This window comes from Oncorhynchus keta, chromosome 28, assembly GCF_023373465.1.
Source record: "Oncorhynchus keta strain PuntledgeMale-10-30-2019 chromosome 28, Oket_V2, whole genome shotgun sequence".
In the NCBI taxonomy this organism is placed as follows: domain Eukaryota; kingdom Metazoa; phylum Chordata; class Actinopteri; order Salmoniformes; family Salmonidae; genus Oncorhynchus; species Oncorhynchus keta.
The window spans coordinates 20248085-20266672 of record NC_068448.1 but is presented as its reverse complement, the minus strand read 5'-3'; the positions used below and the strand labels follow the sequence as shown (position 1 = coordinate 20266672).

The 18588-nt window shown below is 43.6% G+C and overlaps 1 protein-coding gene across 5 annotated transcripts in view; it reads right to left on the bottom strand.

Moving 5' to 3' along the window:
* The window catches only part of LOC118360768 (rap guanine nucleotide exchange factor 3), a 52157-nt gene that overhangs the window by 7057 nt on the left and 26512 nt on the right, over positions 1-18588 (bottom strand). For all 5 annotated transcript variants that reach the window (XR_004820914.2, XM_035740166.2, XM_035740170.2 and 2 more), the window contains 12 exons: positions 15822-15882; positions 14680-14756; positions 14386-14532; positions 14162-14265; positions 13603-13691; positions 13027-13105; positions 7577-7727; positions 7102-7184; positions 6716-6746; positions 4250-4316; positions 3872-4009; positions 3037-3134 (listed from right to left, as the gene is read on the bottom strand). Coding sequence is in view for 4 of the 5 variants with exons in the window: in XM_035740166.2 (XP_035596059.1) it covers positions 3037-3134; positions 3872-4009; positions 4250-4316; positions 6716-6746; positions 7102-7184; positions 7577-7727; positions 13027-13105; positions 13603-13691; positions 14162-14265; positions 14386-14532; positions 14680-14756; positions 15822-15882 (1125 nt within the window). In the remaining variant the exon portion in view is untranslated. The remainder of the gene's footprint in view (positions 1-3036; positions 3135-3871; positions 4010-4249; positions 4317-6715; positions 6747-7101; positions 7185-7576; positions 7728-13026; positions 13106-13602; positions 13692-14161; positions 14266-14385; positions 14533-14679; positions 14757-15821; positions 15883-18588) is intronic.

Here is an 18588-nt window from a genome sequence, read left to right as displayed (position 1 = left end):
AGATCGCAATGAAAGTCCTGCCTCTCCCATCTCCTCATTGGTTTATAGAAGCTGGATACCCACGTGCCATCTCCTCATTGGTTATACCCACGTGGGTGATTGAAAGATTAACTTTGTTGCCGGTTGTCGTGGTAATACTATGAAAGTTTAGATGCGATCACCATATAAGTTCAAAGCTGAAAAAGCCTGGAAGGAGGAGAGATGACTAGAAACGATTCGGTTGGCCGTTTTATGTGTGGATTAATTGTTGGAGTAGAGGTCCTTGTGCATTTCAGGTAAAATAACAACTCAATGTTTATATCCGAGGACAACTAGCAACAGCAAGCTAGCTAAATAGGACAAATTAGCTAGCAAGTGCAAGCTAAATTGCCATACATGTTTAATGCTTTTCGACCTGTCCCCAAATTAATGTCATTGGTTCAGAGTTTGTTTTGATATTTTAACCTACGTGTCGTGATCGCGTTTGGTGTAGGGGGACAAAATAAATGTATGCACGACAGCGCACAATAGCGCACGATGGCGCACGCGCGCAGCCGGTTTAGGTTCCGTGTAACAGTTGTGGATTTGATGCAGCCGAAGAGCCTTACCACTGGAAAACAGGACAACAGGAGAGGATATTTTTTTTAAGTAATGGATTTGTGACATCAAATGGACTTTCGTGGTCAAGATGTGTTAGTATACACTACCGTTCAAAAGTTTGGGGTCACTTGTTCTTGAAAGAAAAGCACACTTTTTGTCCATTAAAATAACATCAAATTGATCAGAAATACAGTGTAGACATTGTTAATGCTGTAAATTACTATTGTAGCTGGAAACGGCAGATTTTTAATGGAATATCTACATAGGCGTACAGATGCCCATTATCAGCAACCATCACTCCTGTGTTCCAATGGCATGTTGTGTTAGCTAATCCAAGTTTATAATTTTAAAAGGCTAATTGATCATTAGAAAACCCTTTTGCATTTATGTTAGCACAGCTGAAAACTGTTGTTCTGATTAAAGAAGCAATAAAACGGGCCTTCTTTAGACTAGTTGAGTATCTGGAGCATCAGCATTTGTGGGTTCGATTACAGGCTCACAATGGCCAGAAGTAAAGACCTTTCTTCTGAAACTCTTCAGTCTATTCTTGTTCTGAGAAATTAAGGCTATTCCATGCGAGAAATTGCCAAGAAACTGAAGATCTCGTACAATGCTGTGTACTACTCCCTTCACAGAACAGCACAAACTAGCTCTAACCAAAATGGAAAGACTGGGAGGTCCCAAGGCACAACTGAGGACAAGTACATTAGAGTGTCTAGTTTGAGAAACAGACGGCTCATAAGTCCTCAACTGGCAGCTTCATTAAACAGTACCCGCAAAACATCAGTCTCAACGTCAACAGTAAAGAGGCGACTCTGGGATGCTAACCACCTGGGCAGAGTTGCAAAGAAAAAGCCATATCTCAGACTGGCCAATAAAAAGAAAATATGGAGAAAGAACACAGTCACTGGACAGAGGAACTCTGCCTAGAAGGCCAGCATCCCGGTGTCGCCTCTTCACTGTTGACGTTGAGACTACAGTGTAAAAGGTTAACTTTGTTAAAGCAAATCCCCTGAACTCTCGTGTATTTTCTACACTATGCAATGATATGGGCAGTGACCATGTAACACTTTTACAACATACAGAAGTGCGCTGGTTATCAAGGGGCAAAGTATTGACACTTAATTGAGAGACGAGTTTAAAGTTTTCTTTACATAATTTTCACTTCTCTGACTGCTTGCATGATGATGAGTTTCTCACACGACTGGCCTATCTGGGTGATGTTTTTTCCTCGCCTGAATAATCTAAATCGAGGATTACAGGGACTCTCCGCAACTATATTCAATGTGCGGGACAAAATTGAGGCTAAGAAGTTGGAGCTCTTCTCTGTCTGCATTAACATGGACAACACACAGGTCTTTCCATCATTGTATGATTTTTTTGTGTGCAAATGAACTCAAGTTTACGGACAATGTCAAATGTGATATAGTGAAGCACCTGAGTGAGTTGGTTGCGCAATTACGCAGGTACTTTCCCGAAATGGATGACACAAACAACTGGATTCGTTATTCCTTTCATGCCCTGCCTCCAGTCCACTTACCGATATCTGAACAAGAGAGACTCATCGAAATTGCAACAAGCGAATCAGTGAAAATTTAATTTAATCAGAAGCCATTGCCAGATTTCTGGATTGGGCTGCGCTCAGAGTATCCTGCCTTGGCAAATCGCGCTGTTAAAACACTGATGCCCTTTGCAACCTTGTACCTATGTGAGTGGATTCTTGGCCCTCACTAGCATGAAAACTAAATACAGGCACAGACTAAGTGTATAAAATGATTTAAGACTGAGAGTCTCTCCATTAGTTATTCACAATTTTCAATGAACAAATATGTAAGATGGCTAAATAAAGAGTAAAATTATTATTTGTGCCCTGGTCCTATTAGAGTTCTTTGTCACTTCCCATGAGCCGGGTTGTGACAACACACTCTTAAGTTTTAATAAATGTATTGTATAGTGTGTGTGTGGCAGGCTTACAATCATGGCAAAAAAAACATTTGAGAGTGTACTGACCGCGGTGCTAGAGGGGGTACGCAGCTGGAGGTTGAATGTTTGAAGGGGTACGGGACTATAAAAGGTTTGGGAACCACTGATCTAGACTATAGTCAAACCATTTCACCTTGGAGTTACACCGTTGTATAGTATTGGCTACGTTATCTTATATTGATAAGCAGTGGTGAGCTACTGATCTCTGACTGGGTGGCAGGTAGCCTAGTGGTTAGAGTGTTGGACAAGTGACCGAAAGGTTGCAAGATTGAATCCCCGAGCTGACATGGTAAACATATGTAGTTCTGCCCCTGAACAAGGCAGTTAAACCCACTGTCCTAGGCTGTCATTGAAATTAATAATTTGTTCTTAACTGACTTGCCTAGTTAAATAATGGTATTTTATTTTTTTTATTTTATTTTTTACAGCAGACAGAAATGGATAAGTAGGTGATGAGGGGAGGTTATGACTCACCAGTTGTTCCACCTGGCTGGCAGAGCAGAGGAACAGTCTCTCATTCAGCCCCAGGGAGGTGTAGACTGCTGTGGTATCCAGCTTCAGCTGAGTCCTGTCTATGATACAGCAAACACAAACCAATTAATACAGCACACAGACATTCCCCAACGTATCAACACTCACTGAGCACTACACATTATTTCAATAAAACATACCTCCATAAAATATCTGCTGTTTCCAGCTACAATAGTCATTTACAACATTAACAATGTCTACACTGTATTTCTGATCACTTTGATGTTATTTTAATGGACATAAAATGTGCTTTTCTTTCAAAAACAAGGACATTTCTAAGTGACCCCAAACTTTTGAACGGTAGTGTATATAAAATCGTAACGTTATGAATAGTGTTGTATCAAGTGTATTAACTGATAGGGAACTAAAATCTAATTTATGTTCGATCTGAAAATGTGGGCTTCCTATGGAGGGTGTGACACAATAGCGAAGCCTCCGGAGGCCCAATCAAGCTCTGTACCGCATCGCTATGCGCCTCTCGAATTTTGTAACAATGTAGAGGGCAACGTATAGCTCCACATTGACATGATTGGGTGACAGTAGGTGAGGGCGGAAGGTTCTGTATAAACACAACATTCGTCACATCAGTTCTGCAATGCTCCGCGAAGAGCAAGAAGTATGAATGCCCTGACTTCTGCAGAGGCCGTATCACCATAAATGCTGCACGGCCAATACAGACGATGGATTGACCATGCAATGCCTTTATTGCATATCCTGTACAGTTGTATCTTAGAAAAGGTATTCAAATTGCTTCCAGATGACATGAAGAGCCACCCACCTCCCTTGGAATTCATTTTGACCAGGACGTGGTCTCCTCCTGGGTTTACCAGCGATGACATCACTTCCTGAACAGAGGTGTTCACCGGCAGCATCAGCATGACTGACGTATGGTCTGGCCGAAATATCTCATACAATACTAGGAAACACAGAGACATGGGAGAAGACATTTTGCATTAAAACAAGGCATTGAAACAATCTGTAAGTGCCTTTCATGGTTACAGTGGGTTGTGAATGGTTAACCAATAGCAATAAACAGTAAAACATTTAGCCTTTTGTGTCATTTTGGGAAAAGGCATAGTTCAGGACATTACCATACTATTCAAGACATAGTTATTATCATGCTATGGTTGACATAACTCGTAGTAGTCTCACTGACCTTTGTCCTGTGATCTGATTGGCAGGCACTTCCCTACTGGCTCCTCACAACTGGAGAACCAGTCAAACTGATGGTGACAAATAACACACAGAGTACGTCAGCCACAACTGTGGCTTTTAATTTCTCTATGTTTGTCATGCTTTTATATCTTTTAGCTCAGGGAGGCATTATGTGCTGTCTACTTTTCCAGAATTTCTGTTATCTCACAATCTGCCTAAGTAAAGGGGGCATGTAATGTGGTAATAACCAGAGGAGCAGAAGTACACTACATAACCAGAAGTATGTGGACACCTGCTCGTCGAACATCTCATTCCAAAATCATGGGAATTAATATGAAGTTGGTCCCCCCTTTGCTCTAATAACAGCCTCCACTCTACTGGGAAGACTTTCCACTAGATGTTGGAACATTGCTGCTATAACAGCCTCCAGTCTTCTGGGAAGACTTTCCACTAGATGTTGGAACATTGCTCTAATAACAGCCTCCACTCTACTGGGAAGACTTTCCACTAGATGTTGGAACATTGCTCTAATCACAGCCTCCACTCTTCTGGGAAGACTTTCCACAAGATGTTGGAACATTGCTGCTATAACAGCCTCCAGTCTTCTGGGAAGACTTTCCACTAGATGTTGGAACATTGCTGCTATAACAGCCTCCAGTCTTCTGGGAAGACTTTCCACTAGATGTTGGAACATTGCTGCTATAACAGCCTCCACTCTTCTGGGAAGACTTTCCACTAGATGTTGGAACATTGCTCTAATAACAGCCTCCACTCTTCTGGGAAGACTTTCCACTAGATGTTGGAACATTGCTGCTATAACAGCCTCCACTCTTCTGGGAAGACTTTCCACTAGATGTTGGAACATTGCTGCTATAACAGCCTCCAGTCTTCTGGGAAGACTTTCCACCAGATGTTGGAACATTGCTGCTATAACAGCCTCCATTCTTCTGGGAAGACTTTCCACTAGATGTTGGAACATTGCTGCTATAACAGCCTCCAGTCTTCTGGGAAGACTTTCCACTAGATGTTGGAACATTGCTGCTATAACAGCCTCCACTCTTCTGGGAAGACTTTCCACTAGATGTTGGAACATTGCTGCTATAACAGCCTCCAGTCTTCTGGGAAGACTTTCCACTAGATGTTGGAACATTGCTGCTATAACAGCCTCCACTCTTCTGGGAATACTTTCCACTAGATGTTGGAACATTGCTGCTATAACAGCCTCCAGTCTTCTGGGAAGACTTTCCACTAGATGTTGGAACATTGCAGCGGGGACTTGCTTCCATTCAACCACAACAGCATTAGTGAGGTCGACACTGATGTTGGGCAATCAGGCCTGGCTAGCAGTCGGTGTTCCAATTCATCCCAAAAGTGTTTGATCGGGTTGAAGTCAGTGCTCTGTGCAGGCCAGTCAAGTTCTTACACACCAATCTCGACAAACCATTTCTGTATGGACATCGCTTCGTGCACGAGAGCATTGTCATGCTGAAACAGGAAAGGGCCTTCCCCAAACTTTTGCCACAAAAGCTTGCACAGAATCGTCCAGAATGTCATTGTATGCTGCTGTAGCATTAAGATTTCCCTTCACTGGAACTAAGGGGCCTAGCCCAAACCATGAAAAACAACCCCAGACCATTATTCCTCCTCCACCAAATGTTACAGTTGGCACAATGCATTGGGGCAGGTAGCGTTCTCCTGGCATCCACCAAACCCAGATTTGTCTGTCCAACGTTTCCACTGTTCCAGAGTCCAATGGTGGTGAGCTTACACCACTCCAGCTGACGCTTGGCATTACGCATGGTGATTTTAGGTTTGTGTGAGGCTGCTTGGCCATGGAAACCAATTTCATGAAGCTCCTTGTGCAGTTCTTGTGCTGACGTTGCTTCCAGAGGCAGTTTGGAAGTGTTGTAACCGAGGACAGGCGATTTTTACGCGCTACATGCTTCTGCACTCAGCTGTCCCGTTCTTTGAGCTTGTGTGGCCTACCACTTCGCAGCTGAGCCATTTTTGCTCCTAGAAGTTTCCACTTCACAATAACAGCATGTACAGTTGACCTGGGCAGCTCTAGCAGGGCAGAAATTTGACAAATGTACTTTTTGGAAAGGTGGCATCCTATGATGGTGCCACATTGAAAGTCACTGAGCTCTTCAGTAAGGCCATTCTACTGGCAATGTTTGTCTATGGAGATTGCATGGCGGTGTGCTCGATTTTAAACACCTGCCAGCAATGGGTGTGGCTAAAATAGCCAAATCCACTCATTTGAAGGGGAGTCCACATACCTTTGTATATATAGTGTATGTGTGCGTGCACAAGTGATCTTTATTGAGCATGTACTCTCGTGGACAGACTACTAAAACATAACTTGAGAATCTGACAAAATTACGCAAGATTTTTGTTCTGGGTTAACCAAGATGATTCATTATAAGCATAATATTATTATTAGAATTATTATTATAAAGTCACTTACCCTTGCCAGTGACCCAAAACCATTTTCTAGCCTGGAAAGATATTGAAAAATACAAAAACGCTAAATTATTTGCATTAGAATCTACATGCTAGAAATACTCCAATCATCCTGGTTACAATACTTCATAATGTTAACAACGTGGCTGCTTCAGCTTCTGTCGACTGAGCTTCTGTCGTCTGTCTCTTCAGCAGGGGGAGCTAGATGCCTTGTTAATTTGTTTTGGAAGACAGATGAAAAAATACACTGCCATAAATGTTGGGTATGTGAGCCTCTCAAAATGTGAGTACAGTACATAGAAATAGACATAACAGGTATCTTGACCTCATTCATTCACCTGGTCGGTTATTCTATATGACAGACTGACTGGGTGATGTGTTCCTACTCACACTCTGGTTCTCCTCCTGTCTCTGAGCTGCTCTCTCAGCATACTGGACAGACGGGAGTCACCTGACACCTCTTTCCTCAGCGTCTGCCATACATACAATATGTTCTATATTATCTACTTTTCAGAGCCTTATATTTGGATAAATAACATTAATATAAGACTGCTATTTTTTATCCTGTGTAGATAATCTACAGATGTAGGATCTTAATTTGATCACTCATTCGTTGCTGAGAATTCTTCTGCACAGCAGGAAATGTAAACTTGTAATGTATTCAAGGTTTACAAAGACTTCTAATTTCCACTTTAAAATGTCGGTCTTGATTTGCCCTAACAAACATTTTTTTCAATAATTAATATCCACATAATAATTCACATTTTCTGTTGCTGTAGCAAACTGTGTCAAATTAAGATCCTACATCTGTATATATCTGTACATACACATAATATCTGTGTATGTTCATACCAAACTCACTCACCTCCAGGAAGTCAACAGCGATGGGGTCGTCTTTGAGCATCTGGCTAAACAGCGCCACCCACTGGCCAATCAGCTTCACTATCTTTTGCTTGGTGTTGAGGGCGTAGGCTGCCTTCTCCAGCTCTGAGCCCTCAGACGGCTCAGCATGGTAAGTGCAGTCAAGGTTAAGGAAGGGAACCTACCCATCTGAACAACAACTTAACACAGCTATTCTAGACCTAGATCGCTGTCTGAGCTCCTGTCGACTGAAGAGACACTAGTCTGTCTCTTCAGTTTGAGGAGCTGGATGCTTTGGTTAAATTATGTTAATTTGTTTAATTTCATTTAATAACATTTAAAATGTTTCATTTGTTTTTGGTAGACCAATTAAAAATACTCCCAAAAATGGTGGGTATGTGATCCACTTAAATCAGAATGTATTGGTCCCGTACATATATTTTATGCAGATGTTATCGTAGGTGCAGCAAAATGCTTATGTTTGTAGCTCCAACAGTGCAGTATACCTAAGAATACAAAACAATACACACAACCCCCCTGAAAGTATTCAGACCCCTTGACTTAGTTCCACATTTTGATACTTTACAGCCTTATTCTAAAATCTTTTTAATTTTTAAAATGTTTAAATATAATATTTTTTTTTATGTTTGCAAATGTATTATAAATAAAAACAGAAATACCTTATTTCTCACTGATCATCCCTAAAGCCAACACCTCATTTGGCCGCCTTTTGTTCCAGTTCTCTGCTGCCTGTGACTGGAACGAATTGCAAAGATCGCTTAAGTTAGATACTTTTATCTCCCTCACCAACTTTAAACATCTGCTATCTGAGCAGCGAACTGATCGCTGCAGCTGTACATAGTCTATCGGTAAATAGCCCACCCAATTTTACCTACCTCATTCCCATACTGTTTATATTTATTTACTTTTCTGCTCTTTTGCACACCAGTATCTCTACCTGTACATGACCACCTGATCATTTATCACTCCAGTGTTAATCTGCAAAATTGTAATTATTCGCCTACCTCCTCATGCCTTTTGCACACAATGTATATAGACTCTCTTTTTTTTCTACTGTCTTTTTTCTATTGACTTGTTAATTGTTTACTCCATGTGTAACTCTGTGTTGTCTGTTCACACTGCTATGCTTTATCTTGGCCAGGTCGCAGTTGCAAATGAGAACTTGTTCTCAACTAGCCTACCTGGTTAAATAAAGGTGAAATAAAAAAATAAAATTTACATAAGTATTCAGACCCTTTGCTATGAGACTGGAAATTGAGCTCAGGTGCATCCTGTTTCCATTGTTAATCCTTGAAATGTTTGATTGTGTCACGCCTGCTCCCGCTCTCCCTCCCTGGCACGCGAAGGCGCCAGGTTCCCCAGCATTACACACTCCCGCCACCTTCAGTAAGCACACCTGCCTTTCCCCGCCACGCACATCAGCGATTAATGGACTCACCTGGACTCAATCACCTCTGTCATTACCTCCCCTATATCTGCTGGTTCCACACTTTATTCACTGTGCAGCATTAATTGTCATATGTGCTTGTTTACCCGTGTGCTGACGCTGTTCCTGGTTTGTTGCCTGTCTGTTTGGTATTTAATATCAACTCCCCGTACCTGCTTCTCATCTCCAGCGTCGGTCCTTACAGAATGCTGCAGCCATCTAACGAAGTATCAGGGAGTGCTGGCGTTCCGGTTGGTGGTGACGTCGGTTCCGGCGGCCGACACGATGGAACCGGGGGTGCCTAAGCTAGCTTGTCGAGCTGTCATGCCCTAGTTGGCTCGAGAGGTTCTTGCCCCGGTTGGCTCAGAAGGCGCCCATCCCACGTCGGGCATCAGCCAGATTGTCTGGTTTTTACGCCCAGACTGCTCATCAGGCTGCTACGCCTCAGCCGGATCATCGGGCTTCCACGCCGCAGCGGGATCGACAAGCGTTCACGCCACAGCCGGATCGTCAGGCTGCTATGCCTCTGCCGGTTCATTGGGAATTTACGCCCAGCCTGCTTGCCCAGGGCCCCTGCCTCGTCCAGCCCGTCAGGCTTGCCCAGGCGGGACACCGGGTGGCGCCCCTAGAGGGAGGGGTACTGTCACGCCTGCTCCCGCTCTCCCTCCCTGGTGGGTGAAGGCGTCAGGCTCCCCAGCATTACGCTATCCTGCCACCATCTGTACACACACCTGCCTTTCCCCGTCACGCACATCAGCGATTATTGGACACACCTGGACTCAATCACCTCTGTCATTACCACACTTATATCTGTCTAGTTCCCCGCTCTATTCCCCGCTGCAGCATTATTTGTCATATGTCCCTGATTACCCGTTTGCTGATACTTTTCCTGGTTTGTTGCCTGTCTGTTCCATATTAAATGTCAACTCCCAGTACCTGCTTCTCATATTTAGCGTCGGTCCTTACAGATTGGAGACTGTGGTAAATTCAATTGATTGGACATGATTTGGAAAGACACACACCTGTCTATATAAGGTCCCACAGTTGACAGTACATGTCAGGGCAAAAACCAAGCCATGAGGTAGAAGGAATTGTCCGTAGAGCTCAGAGACCGGATTAAAAACATTTCTGCAGCACTGAAAGTCCCCATGAACACAGTGGCCTCCATCATTCATAAATGGAAGAAGTTTGGAACCACCAAGACTCTTCCTAGAGTTGGCTGCCCGGCCATACTGAGCAATCGGGCGAGAAGGGCTTTGGTCAGGGAGGTGACCAAGAACACGATGATCACTCTGACAGAGCTCTAGAGTTCCTCTGTGGAGATGGGAAAACATTCTAGAACTACAACCATCTCTGCAGCACTCCACCAATCAAGCCTTTATGGTAGAGTGGCCAGACAGAAGCCACACCTCAGTAAAAAGGCACATGACAGCCCGCTTGGAGTTTGCCAAAAGGACTCTCAGACCATGAGAAACAAGATTCTCTAGTCTGATGAATCCAAAATTAAACTCTTTGGCCTGAATGCCAAGCGTCACAACGTCTGGAGGAAACCCGGCACCATCCCTACGGTGAAGCATAGTGGTGGCAGCATCATGCTGTGGGATGTTTTTCAGCAGCAGGAACTGGGAGACTAGTCAGGATCGAGGGAAAGATGAACGGAGCAAAGTACAGAGAAACCCTTAATGAAAACCTGCCCCAAAGTGCTCAGTACCTCAGACTGGGGCGAAGGTTCACCTTCAAACGGCACAATGACCCTAAGCTCACAGCCAAGACAACGCAGGAGTGGCTTCGGGACAAGTCTCTGAATGTCCTTGAGTAGCCCAGCCAGAACCTGGACTTAAACCCGAACGAACATCTCTGGAGAGCCATGAAAATAGCTGTGCAGCAATGCTCCAGATCCAACCTGACAAAGCTTAAGAGGATCTGCAGAGAAGAAGAGGAGAAACTCCCCAAATACAGGTGTGCTAAGCTTGTAGCATCATACCCAAGAAGAATCAAGGCTGTAATCACTGCCAAAGGTGCTAAAAACAAAGTACTGAGTAAAGGCTCTGAATACTTCTATAAATGTGATATTTCCATTTCTTATTATGAGGTATTGTGTATAGATTGAAGAGAAAAAACAAACAATTGAATACATTTTAAAACGAGGCTGTAACATGGAAAATTCAAGGGGTCTGAATACTATCCCGAATGCACTGTATGGCCAGTGTTCAATGACTATGTACATAGGACAGCAGTCTCTAAGGTGCAGAATAGAGTACCGAGTGGTCGCTGGCTAATAACAGTGACTAAGTTCAGGGCAGGGCACTGGGCGGAGGCCGGTTAGTGGTGACTATTTAACAGTCCGATAGGAGCTGGAGATAGAAGCTGTTTTTCAGTCACTCGGGTCCCAGCTTTGATGCACCTGTACTGTCTCCGCCTTCTTGATGGTAGTGGAGTGGACAGGCCGTGGATCAGGGGGCCAAGACAAATTTCTGTTGCACCTTCTTCACCTGTGTGGATGGACCATTTCAGGTTGTCAGTGATTTGCATGCCGAGGAACGTGAAACCTTTCACCCTTTCCATGCCTTCACCCTCTCCACTGCAGCCCAGTTCATGTGCATGGGGGTGTGCTCTCTCTGCTGTCTCCTGAAGTCCACAATCAGAGCCTTTATTTTGTTGACGTTGAAGGAGAGGTTATTTTCCTGGCACCACTCCGCCATGGCTGTCTTGTCATTGTTGTTAATCAGGCCTACCACTGTTGTATCGTCAGCAAACTTGATGATTGAGTTGGAGACGTACGTGGCTACGCAGTCATGGCTGAACAGGGAGTACAGGAGGGGGCTGAGCACGCACCCTTGTGGGGCCCCAGTGTTGAGGAACAGCGTGGCGGAGGTGTTACTACCTGGGGTTGGCCTGTCAGGAAGTCCAGGACCAAGTTGCACAGGTCGGGGTTCAGACCAATGGCTCCAAGCAAAGTGATGAGCTTGAAGGGCACCATGGTGTTGAAGGCTGAGCTGTAGTCAATGAAAAGCATTCTCACATAGGTATTCCTCATGTCCAGATGGGATAGTGCAGTGTGCACTGCGATGGTGATTGCGTCATCCATGGATCTGTTGGGGCGGTATGCAAATTGAGAGCTCACAGTCCTCATGAACGGCGCTGGCCCACGTTGGCGGCTCTGTGTTTTCCTCGAATAAGGTGTTTAGCTCGTCCAGGAGGGAGGCGTCGGTTTCCGTCGGTTTCCACGACATGGCTGGCTTTCCCTTTATAAGGACAAATGGTTGTCTCTTTATCGAGACATAATGTAAATGCTAGATTCTAGTAGATTTCGGAGGTGGAACTGCATTAGAGCTGTCAAAAGCGTCAAATCCACAAGTGGCTCCTTTATCTTATCACGGACGCTACTATTGGATGCAACAAAACCACACATTTTTTATAATCTGACAAATCCCATGCAGCCAGGTTAGAAGTTCATGCATCTGTGTTACAAGTTCAAGCACTTGAATGTGTGATATTCTATGTTCTACACCTCGATTAGACTGAGAATCTATAAATCCCCCCCATCCAAATTAACATGAAGACATGCCTACACTTTCTGCTACCGTTTGAGCTTCTAACGCGGTAGGTATAATAAGGAAAGGGATGGTTTGTGACACACAAGCTCAGCCCATAGGGGCAGCAGGTAGCCTAGTGGTTAGAGGGTTGGGCCAGTAACCGAAAGGTTGCTAAATCGAATCCACGAGCTGACAAATTAAAAATCTGTCATTCTGCCCCTGAACAAGGCAGTTAACCCACTGTTCCTAGGCTGGCATTGTAAATAAGAATTTGTTCTTAACTGACTTGCCTAGTTAAATAAAGGTTAAAAAAAAACATTTAAAATACACTGCCAAAACATCTGCTATAAGGATGTCTGCCAATGCCGGTTAACACTTGATCTGATTGAATTGAGGCATAGAAAATAAAAATAAACACAACAATTTATGGCATTGACATCATTATCACACCTACATCATCATAAAGGATATTGCTGTTGTAGGGCCGGGCAGAGCTGGCTGGAGGGCATGAAGACCCTGTGGGTCAGTAGGAAGTCACTCACGCAGGGATCTGTAGGCACACAGACAGAACAACACATAACACACTAACAAGGCCTAATGGCATTATGTGTCCCTCCCGCAGTCCCCGTGGTTCCTACCTGAAAAACACAGGAACAATTTGAGTCATCTGATGTTGGCTTTTAGCGGAGATATAATATATAGCCAGGAATGTGACTGACCTGATTCTGCCTGTTTTTTTCTGTCGTTGTTGGCTGTTTCATGTGAATGACCCAAACAAACAGTTCCCATAAAACTATCTTTAAAGTTTGGCTGATGATTCAGAGGTGAAGCTACTGTATGTTCATCCTGGTCACCAGATTGTTCACTACAGTGTGTCTTAAAAGAGGTACTCCTGTTCTTTGAACATAAAACAGTGGGAGTATGTCAGTGGTCTACTGACATAGAGGGGCCCAGCCACTATAGTAGAGAGATGTTTGGACTAAGGCAAGCCATATAGCATCCTACCTATAGCATAATACCTACAGTATCATACCTATAGCATCATACCTATAGCATCATTGCCATTAGTATCCAACTTCACTGTCTCAAGCAGGTGTTCTAGGATTTTCTCTGGTGTTCCAGACATCACCGTATACCTGTGTGTTTGTGGGAGAGGGAGACAGAGGGAGAGAGAGCAAGAGAGATAGAAAGGGAAGTCAGGAAGAGGAAGAGAGTATAGGTATGTGTGTAGGTGTGTAGAGAGCAACAGGCAGACACTTTACTAAAGAGGCAGTCAGTCAGCATCACCAGCATCACATTCATTAAACCCAACGTTTGTTAAAACACTTGAGGTGAGATAAAGTGCAATCCATTCAACTGAACAGGGTTGAAATCCATTTATGTGTTGAATCAACAATAGGTGAGCAGGTAATTGTCACAGTTAACAACACTGTCCACAAAAATGGTAATGAAACGTGTTACACTCTACAGCAAAGAAATGTGTTTACATGACATTGGATTAATAACGCCTTGGATGAGTGTGTTCATTAAGGTTGAATGATGAATCTAAAAGTGCTTGTTTAACTGTTTAATACAGTATGCTGTATGAGAGGTGTGCGTGCCTTACTTGCTGATGTTTCCTGTCCCTCCCTGATTGGTCGACTCAGCCTTCTCCAGCACCAGCACAGCTTTCCCATGTTCCTCCAGACGCACAGTGTTAGCCTCCACATCCTGAAACACAGTCATACGGACTTGTACGTACTTACACACATACTGTATAAATGCACGCAGGACAGTCCACATCAGTATGAATACCATATGTACACAACATCAGGTTGTGACCAAACCCACCTTGAGGATGCGTATGAAGTCCTGTTTGTCGACTCGTAGGAAGTGGCAGTTGTCCTCTCTCAGGATGATGGTGGCTGCTCTGGGAGCATCGTTCACCAGGGCCAGCTGCCCAAAGTCTTCTCCCTCATGTAACGTCGTTACCAGGCCCTGCATCACATACATGCACGTACACACACAAGGTATAACTATGTAACTGTAAGTACAGTGTGAATACAATTCAAATTTAGTCTCCAAATATTTATCAAAAGTGTGTATACTAAAGAATTGTAAACAGACTTGGGGTAATGGCCTTACCTTTCCATGTGTGATGACATTGACTGAGCCCTTCCAGATGATGTACCAGGAAGTACCTTTGTCTCCCTGACTGAACACTGAGAAACACAGAGACACATAAACAGGGTTAATCACACCACACTAAGTCAAACACCTTCACAGGTAATGATGTGCCAAAGGGCACTAATTCCAGTGGTGGAAAAGGTACTCAATTGTCATACTTGAGTAAAAGTAATGAAACCTTAATAGAAAATTACTCAAGTGAAAGTCACCCAGTAAAATAGTACTTAAAACTCTAAAAGTATTTGGTTTTAAATATACTTAAGTATCAAAAGTAAATGGACTCACCAAAATGTCCTTAAGTATCAAAAGTAAAAGTAAAAGTATCAATCATTTCAACGTCCTTATATTAAGCAAACCAGATGGCACAATTTTCTTGTTTTTTATTTAATTTACAGACAGCCAGGGTCACATTCCAACACTCAGACATCATTTACAAACAAAGCATGTGTATTTAGTGAGTCTGCCAGATCAGAGGCAGTAGAGATGACCAGGGATGTTCTCTTGATATGTGCGTGAATTGGACCATTTTCTTGTCAAAATGTAACGACTAATTTTGGGTATCAGGGAAAATGTATGGAGTAAATTACTGACATTACTTTCTTTCGGAATGTAGTGAAGAAAAAGTAAAAGCTGACAAAACTATAAACAGTAAAGTACAGTACAAATACCTCAAAAAACGACTTAAGTAGTACTCTAAAGTATTTTTACTTATGTACTTTACACCACTGACTAAGTCCAATAAAAACAAATGGCTGGGAGGCAAAATACTGGTAGTCTGTATCTTCTTGTCCATGTTCACAAAGGTAGACATGGCATTTAGGTTGGCGTTTCAGTCAGCTCTGCCGATACTCAGCTTTCTCTGACAATATAATGGACTGATTGTCCAAGATAAAGATGTTGAAATATTCCAGTGGGTTTCAGTAGGTTTTACATCAGTGGCAGGAATAATTAGTTCTACCTAAAGGACAGGTTAGATGTATACTGCAGTGAGGGGGAGGATGGAAACAGAGACAGAGCATCTATAGCACTGTGGTAGTTATGTGGGCCCACCACAGTTCAAACAAACATCACAGACGACTATTACAGACTATCACACTCACATACTGTGCCTGCTTTGGCATGGGACTCAAACACCAACACTGCTGCCAACTCCTTACGCACCTACAAGAGGAAAAAGGAAATGGAACAAGACAGGGTTGAACAGGGAGAGGTCAGAGGGAGGGGCAGTGTAAAGATCTATGCGACATACAGTAGGGTCACTTCCTCCTCCTCTACTCTATTGAGGATTGCTTTTGCATCCCAGGAGTAGACTTAATCTGGATCCGGGAAACCGTCATCATGTGCAGGCTTTCTAGTCCACAGGAGGCACAATCCACTTTCTAAGAACTGGATCCATATTTATTTCACAAAGTGTCTAAGGATAGGAGTAGTGACCTAGAATCAGACCCCCCGTCCAAATAATCTTATTCATTATGATCTATGAGGCAAAACTGAAGCTGTATCAGTACTCCTTTTTTTTATTTTTTATTTTTTTATTTCACCTTTATTTAACCAGGTAGGCAAGTTGAGAACAAGTTCTCATTTACAATTGCGACCTGGCCAAGATAAAGCAAAGCAGTTCGACAGATACAACGACACAGAGTTACACATGTAGTAAAACAAACATACAGTCAATAATACAGTATAAACAAGTCTATATACAATGTGAGCAAATGAGGTGAGAAGGGAGGTAAAGGCAAAAAAGGCCATGGTGGCAAAGCAAATACAATATAGCAAGTAAAACACTGGAATGGTAGTTTTGCAATGTCAGAAAGTGCAAAGTAGAAATAAAAATAATGGGGTGCAAAGGAGCAAAATAAATAAATAAATTAAATACAGTTGGGAAAGAGGTAGTTGTTTGGGCTAAATTATAGGTGGGCTATGTACAGGTGCAGTAATCTGTAATATGCTCTGACAGTTGGTGCTTAAAGCTAGTGAGGGAGATAAGTGTTTCCAGTTTCAGAGATTTTTGTAGTTCGTTCCAGTCATTGGTAGCAGAGAACTGGAAGGAGAGGCGGCCAAAGAAAGAATTGGTTTTGGGGGTGACTAGAGAGATATACCTGCTGGAGCGTGTGCTACAGGTGGGAGATGCTATGGTGACCAGCGAGCTGAGATAAGGGGGGACTTTACCTAGCAGGGTCTTGTAGATGACATGGAGCCAGTGGGTTTGGCGACGAGTATGAAGCGAGGGCCAGCCAACGAGAGCGTACAGGTCGCAATGGTGGGTAGTATATAGGGCTTTGGTGACAAAACGGATTGCACTGTGATAGACTGCATCCAATTTGTTGAGTAGAGTATTGGAGGCTATTTTGTAAATGACATCGCCAAAGTCGAGGATTGGTAGGATGGTCAGTTTTACAAGGGTATGTTTGGCAGCATGAGTGAAGGATGCTTTGTTGCGAAATAGGAAGCCAATTCTAGATTTAACTTTGAATTGGAGATGTTTGATATGGGTCTGGAAGGAGAGTTTACAGTCTAACCAGACACCTAAGTATTTGTAGTTGTCCACGTATTCTAAGTCAGAGCCGTCCAGAGTAGTGATGTTGGACAGGCGGGTAGGTGCAGGTAGCGATCGGTTGAAGAGCATGCATTTAGTTTTACTTGTATTTAAGAGCAATTGGAGGCCACAGAAGGAGAGTTGTATGGCATTGAAGCTTGCCTGGAGGGTTGTTAACACAGTGTCCAAAGAAGGGCCGGAAGTATACAGAATGGTGTCGTCTGCGTAGAGGTGGATCAGGGACTCACCAGCAGCAAGAGCGACCTCATTGATGTATACAGAGAAGAGAGTCGGTCCAAGAATTGAACCCTGTGGCACCCCCATAGAGACTGCCAGAGGTCCGGACAGCAGACCCTCCGATTTGACACACTGAACTCTATCAGAGAAGTAGTTGGTGAACCAGGCGAGGCAATCATTTGAGAAACCAAGGCTGTCGAGTCTGCCGATGAGGATGTGGTGGTTGACAGAGTCGAAAGCCTTGGCCAGATCAATGAATACGGCTGCACAGTAATGTTTCTTATCGATGGCGGTTAAGATATCGTTTAGGACCTTGAGCGTGGCTGAGGTGCACCCATGACCAGCTCTGAAACCAGATTGCACCCACGAGAAGGTATGGTGAGATTCGAAATGGTCGGTAATCTGTTTGTTGACTTGACTTTCAAAGACCTTAGAAAGGCATGGTAGGATAGATATAGGTCTGTAGCAGTTTGGGTCAAGAGTGTCCCCCCCTTTGAAGAGGGGGATGACCGCAGCTGCTTTCCAATCTTTGGGAATCTCAGACGACACGAAAGAGAGGTTGAACAGGCTAGTAATAGGGGTGGCAACAATTTCGGCAGATCATTTTAGAAAGAAAGGGTCCAGATTGTCTAGCCCGGCTGATTTGTAGGGGTCCAGATTTTTCAGCTCTTTCAGAACATCAGCTGAATGGATTTGGGAGAAGGAGAAATGGGGAAGGCTTGGGCGAGTTGCTGTTGGGGGTGCAGTGCTGTTGACCGGGGTAGGAGTAGCCAGGTGGAAAGCATGGCCAGCCGTAGAAAAAATGCTTATTGAAATTCTCAAATATGGTGGATTTATCAGTGGTGACAGTGTTTCCTATCTTCAGTGCAGTGGGCAGCTGGGAGGAGGTGTTCTTATTCTCCATGGACTTTACAGTGTCCCAGAACTTTTTGAGTTAGTGTTGCTGGAAGCAAATTTCTGCTTGAAAAAGCTAGCCTTGGCTTTTCTAACTGCCTGTGTATAATGGTTTCTAGCTTCCTGAACAGCTGCATATCACGGGGCTGTTCGATGCTAATGCAGAACGCCATAGGATGTTTTTGTGTTGGTTAAGGGCA